At 46.9% G+C, this 6,293-nt stretch overlaps 1 protein-coding gene across 1 annotated transcript; it reads left to right on the forward strand.

The window, feature by feature from the left end:
• Positions 1-1,697: 1,697 nt before the first annotated feature.
• Positions 1,698-2,650, forward strand: LOC124650845 (protein RGF1 INDUCIBLE TRANSCRIPTION FACTOR 1-like). Its single transcript, XM_047190181.1, has 3 exons — positions 1,698-1,946; positions 2,070-2,306; positions 2,492-2,650. The coding sequence occupies exons 1-3, from the start codon at positions 1,698-1,700 to the stop codon at positions 2,648-2,650; spliced, it is 645 nt and encodes a 214-aa protein (XP_047046137.1).
• Positions 2,651-6,293: the final 3,643 nt, after the last annotated feature.

Below are 6,293 nucleotides of genomic sequence, written 5' to 3' on the forward strand. Positions count from 1 at the left end.
TCGCGTGTGTAATGGAGAGACAAAACCTGGAGGAATTTGTGCCTACACCATCGAAAGGCATTGGAAGAACGAGATTCCACCAACGTCGCGAACCTTGATCGTGAACTCAGCGGAAGGAACGTGAGGTGTGGAGGCGACATGCGCCGTCGAAGGGGGTGATCAACCGAGACCGCACCAACATTTTCTCACGGCGAGTCACGCCGTTACCCTTCGCCGGGGAGCTTAGGTTCATCTAGGTGCAACACTTTCGAGTCATTGTCTTGGCGTGGAAGCAGCTTCTCTGATTTCGGCTTGTCCGGTTGTCCATGTCGCCTCATGTTATGCGTGGTGTCTCCTTGTTTTCATGTTCGGCTTCGAGTTGGTGGCTCGCCGCCATCCTATATATTGTTTTTTTTTTCTTGGGTCGATTGGCTTGTTTGAGAATTTCCCCTCCACTTTTTATTAGTTCGGCCATACCGCTTTATTTATAAAGCGGGGTGAAAGCATGTCTCGAGGCTTTAGCCAGGCTTGCACGGCGAACAAGAGCTGAAGACGAAATTAACTCTTGTAATTAAGCGTCCCCGAGTCAGAAACGTACATTAATCCGGCCGTGCACCGGAAGAGAAGATAAAAGAAATGGTTGCAACGTGCACCTTTTCAAAGAGACAGCGCGAAAGGAAGCTAGGTAGACGAAGCAAACAAGCTGGCTAGCTAAGCAGCTAGGCAGGGCATGAGGAAGGAGCAAATGCAGCAAGCTGGGTTCTGCTTGCTTGGAAGCAAGCATAGGCTTCCGATCCGGCTCATCGATCGGGCCGGATGCGTCTGGTAGGAGCAATGCAATGCTGGCTGAACATGGCGTTGGCTGTGTAGAAAAACCAAACTCGCCCTGCATGTGGAATGTGATTTTCTTACTATACTAGAAAGAAGCCCGATAAATCCTCCTGAAAGCTAGCAGCCACTTTCTTTTTCTTGCTACTGTGGTCTTTGCTTTGCTTAGCTGAAAGAATGGATGGATGGATGAAACGGGTAGATAGGTAGCTAACTTTACGGCAAGGAAGATCGCTCAAAGCAGCTTTGTACATCTGGCCAGCAACAGCAAAGGTTCCTTGTCTGTCGCTGCAATTCTGCCATGGGATGGAATTGCAATTCAGGTGCTGCATGCTTCACAGCTCTGCATAGGAGAGGGGCCTCTGGCCGACAGTGCGTGTGTGACCATCAGATCATTCAGCAGCTCTCACCATCAGGAGAACATGCGTCGGGATCGCTGCCCAATCATGATCAGACGGCCCCCAATCACGTCCACGCGTGTACTCCTCTTCCTGCTCGACTGGACTCGGCCGAGAAGAAGAATCCACATCGGTGTGTGTGGAAATTTCTGCCTTTTTCTGACAGACGGCTTCAGTTACTTTCAGCTTCTCGCCGGCACACTGAAACAGGGGGAGGGGAGAGAGCAATGAAGCAGCCGCGGCGCACGTGAGCGGCCACGGAAACGGAGAGAGCGGAGAAGGCAACGCGCAACAATTAACACGCCGCCCAAGGCTAGACAGGGAGAAGCCACCAAACCAAAACACCAAACGCCGCTCTCTACTTCTCCTTCTCCCTCTCCCCAAACTTTTCCTCCTCCTCCCCCACTCTCTCCGCCGGCCTGCTCCCCCGGGGAAAGCAGGAGAGGCGCGGCGGCATTGCGGCATTGCGGATCGGCGGCGGCGGTGGCGGGCATGATGATGCGGCGGGTGGCGCCGCCGGAGGCGGCCGACGAGAGGGCGGCGGCGGGGTCGGGGTCGGCGGGCGGCGTGCCCGGCTGGCTGGAGGCGCTGCTGGGCACCCGCTTCTTCCTCGCCTGCGCCGCGCACCCGGGCTCCCCGCGCAACGAGACCAACATGTTCTGCATCGACTGCCGCGCCACGCCCGCCGCATTCTGCTACTACTGCCGCTCCCACCGCCACGCGTCCCACCGGGTCATCCAGGTGCCAACACCATTTCCTTTCTTTTTCCGACTCGATTGGCAAGGAAAAGCTCGCGTCTTGACGGCTCCTTCCTTCCTCCCCCCTGGTGTTCCTCGGGACGGCCGGCATTGGGCGCTGCTGCAGATACGGCGGTCCTCCTACCACGACGTGGTGCGCGTCACGGAGGTGGAGGACGTCCTCGACATCGCCGGGGTGCAGACCTACGTCATCAACAGCGCCAGGGTCCTCTTCCTCAACGAGCGGCCCCAGCCGCGCGGCGCCGGCGCCGCCGCGGGCAAGGCCGCCGCCTCGCCCTACAACTGCGAGATCTGCGGCCGCGCGCTGCTCGACCCCTTCCGCTTCTGCTCCCTCGGATGCAAGGTACACCTAACCTCCGTCCGCAAAAACCTTTTCTTTTCTTCTCTGCTAATAAAGATTGCGCCTTGAATCGCGTAATCCTCTCTATCATTATTCTTTTTCCGGCGCAATGCCAATGCCGGGCCGGCAATGCCGTTCGGTTCTGTTCGCTCACGTTTAATCCGTGTCTTGGCCACACGCCCATGCAGTTGGTGGACACCAAGATGCACGGCCACGAGGCGGCCACCGGCAATGCCGGCGGCGGTGGCGATGAAGGCGAGGCGGAGGCCGGCGGGAGCAAGCACGGCGCGCGGCCTCAGGGCCGGCGGCGGAAAGGGACGCCCCACCGCGCGCCCTTCGGCTCGTGACATCCGTCCAAGATCAAACGGCAATGCCAGGGATGGGGAGGAAGAGCACGCCAGAAGGAAGAGCTTCTACTCCCTCACATACCCAGAAAAGAAACAAAAAAAAGAAGGAAGATACTACTAGCACCGCCCAACTAGAAAGAGAAGCCAACCCAACCACCATGGAATGGAATGGAAGGAGCAAGCGACATGTCAGTCTCAACCTCTCTCTCCCCCCGCTCGTTTTCTCTCTCACACCATACAATAGGCCATACCAGCATTTGGTACATGACTCTCTAGCACCTAGTCCTAGATGCATTTTTTTGGGGGTGGATGGATTATATATTCTTTTTTGTTTTGTTTTGTTACTGCTCAACTGATTAATCACATACTGTAGTGCATTGTTCTCTCTTCATCGGTCAATCGATTGCTAAATCACATAGTGCATTGTTCATTGTTCCCACATTTGAACTCTTGATCTTATTTTCTCCCCATTGAGATGTTGATCAACTAGCACATTGTCACTGCTAGCTAGCTCCATTTGTACTCGCTCCGTGGTGCGGGGGAAAGGAATCTACACATACATACGTACAATGCAGGCGCCTTGGATGGAGGAATGAAAGAAAGGAAGATGATTGTCTTTATGCTTGTCTGCTGGTCTGACCTAGCCAATGCAATGTTGCTGCTGATTCATTTCATTATATATATATTTATATGTTTTGTTATATGCGGCCCGATGCTGTCGTTGCTGGCCTGCCCTTTTCTGTACACTATGCGCTAGCTAGCTAGCTCATCTTGGAGCGAATATAATGCGCTTTCTTGGATGATATTGTTGTTGGGGCATCCAGCTCTGCATTGTGCTCGCTACCCTACACTTGTTTCTTTCTCATCAATCCTCCGATGCTGTTATCAGCCAGATTAATTAGGATGGATTACGCTATATGCTAGTACCCTACTTATGGGCATATAATGCAGATCATAAAGTACGAAATCATGTGTTGATTACCATTAAATTTATATTTTCTTCTTTTGAGAAAAAGATTGTTTTCTGTTGTTGTTGTGGATGATGTTGATGTGAATTGTAATGAGGTAGCAGGAAGCGAAAGCGAATAATGAGTAGGCCCAAAGGCCAAACCCACCACATGGGACATGGACGACTTGCATGGGTTGGGTTGGGTCCATATTGATTCTTTTTTTTTAATTAGGTCACTCTCTATCAAACAGCAAGGAAGAAAAAAAATCTCAAAAACAAGAGAGAGAAATAAATCCTTTTCGTCCAAAGTAATGTACTTCCTTTCTTAACTTGGTGATTATTTCTCTATGCTAATTAATCTGGGTAGATCATGATTAGTGACTTCTATGGTCAGTTGGTCTCTCTCTTTCTCTTTGTGTTGGACTGACTTGGAAATACTCCACTACACTTTTGTCATTTCTTAGCTGCTAACTACTGGTGGTTTGGTTTGGCCCCAAGCTAGACAATAATAGTAGCGATGAATTGATGATGATGACCATGCATGATCATCCCCACTTGAACTGCCATGCACATTATGGTAGGTGGGTACGGTATGCATGCTTTGCTTGCTTTCAGTTTGAAACTTTGTGTATCACCTCTTTGGTCCGTGGGCCAACAAAACTGGCCCGTGGGCTCAATACATGATATATATGGATGCGTTGGCGCCATGACAATATTTATTTTGGGCTGGGTATGTAATTGATATTTCACCCTTTCTTATTATTCCTCTCGTGCTTCCATTCCACCCATTGATTTGAGTACCGAAACGTGGATCAAATGGCATGCATGTTATCATTAACTTTTTGTTCAAACAAAGTTTCTAATGTTATTATAGTAAACAATTGACAAATGTATAATTGATCAAATTAGTGGTCAATGCATAAGCATGCAAAATAAGGGCGATGATGAGGACATCCCATCTATTGATACAACCGCTGTACCTACATTCTCACAAAAACAATGACCAATCAGTTGAGCTCGTGCCAAACAACTTAACTATCAGGTACTTTCATTTCTTGAAACTATTCCTCACATACATGAGAATATGATGCTGCCTAAATCAGATGTGTTTGTTACTCTTAAGAATGATGGACCTATCATGGATGAGGGGGACAAGCATTCGAGCATGATCACATATGAAGAAGGTGGCAGAAAATATGTGAGGATTGAAGAGGAAGCCACCATAATGATGATTGAAGACTTGGATGAAATACACAAGATTATACTTCATAATTTCGTCCATAGCATACTATGGTGCTGCATCACCTTTAGTTTTGGGCTAGGCCCATGTCATTTTTGCAGGAATTAAGTCAGCCACTTTTTAGAGTCCGTATTGAAGGGGGAAAAGCCTTCTAGGGTTTGGTTCGCCACCATACGTATGGCTGGCCGAAACTCCATCTTTTCATCCTTTAAATACTCCTATTGTTGTCACGTTTAGACTCAGATTTTGATTAGACTAAAAGTTAGCCATTTGCTGCAACTCTCGTGTACTTCTTTTGATGCCAACGTCCATAATAAGACCGACTATTCGGAATCTCACCATTATCAATCAAGCTTTCATCTTTATCCGCAATATTCTGATTGCATCTTTAATTCTTACTTGTTCTCGATTTCAGGTAGAAATTAAGATCTTCTGGCTAGGCTGATCGTGCTCCCGCAAGATCAGTAACTCTTGGAGATTGTCCTAGCGATTTGCATAAATGCTATTTTGATCCCACATGCATATGCTCCTGCAGCCGGTAAAAACATTTTAAAATTTCAAAATAATCCGAACACAAAATTCTATGTGCATATATCAACTTTCTATTTGGGCACGCCATGTTTCGCCAAAATAAACCTTTTTTGTGTCGTACGTAAATAAAATAAAGAAATATCTCGTGATGGGTTTTTAAACCATCGAGTATGTTTTTTACCTATGACACAAAAACTATCGTTTTTTCGTGAAACGTCTTTGCGGATACATATAACACTGAGATGTACGCGCGATATTTTTTATCTGAATATTTTGAATCTTTTTTAATGTGTTTAAAACGCAATTCACAAATCAGGAGCATATGCTCTTGTGTGCAAAAACGCCATGTCCCTTTGCTCAAGATGTATTTGATGTAAGCTATGATAATACATCGTATGCCTAGAAGGTACAGATGTCTCTTCGATATATTCGTAGAATCCTAGTGTGAACTTTCCTTTACACACATCTACTTCTCAGCATCTCTTGACCATCACTACCACAGCAAAAAAGAAAAGCAACATAACATTTCGTCAAGAGAAAATTTTGTCTGTCACTTTCTATAAGCAAAAACTTTACATGTAGAAAATGTCGTAAGAACTTGTGGGAATGCATATCATATCAAATTGCGAAGGGAACTATCTAGTGACCAAATATTGTACATATACATTTTCAAATTAAGCAAGTGTTCAAAGTGCAGCATGCAGTTGAATGGACTTAGCGAGTGTTCTATCATAGAAGAGTCAGATTCAGAAAATTAATATTATGTAACTTTGACAATCAAATTCTCGTGACTTTGACCTGCCGATGCATGTAATCTATCATTGAGCGCCAATCTGCAATCTCAGTGAGCTCAATTACAACATTTAAAGAATGGACATGTCTTCTCTGCAAAATCTTATACAAATTATACATTTTTTTGACAA

This window comes from Lolium rigidum, chromosome 1 (genome assembly GCF_022539505.1).
Source record: "Lolium rigidum isolate FL_2022 chromosome 1, APGP_CSIRO_Lrig_0.1, whole genome shotgun sequence".
In the NCBI taxonomy this organism is placed as follows: domain Eukaryota; kingdom Viridiplantae; phylum Streptophyta; class Magnoliopsida; order Poales; family Poaceae; genus Lolium; species Lolium rigidum.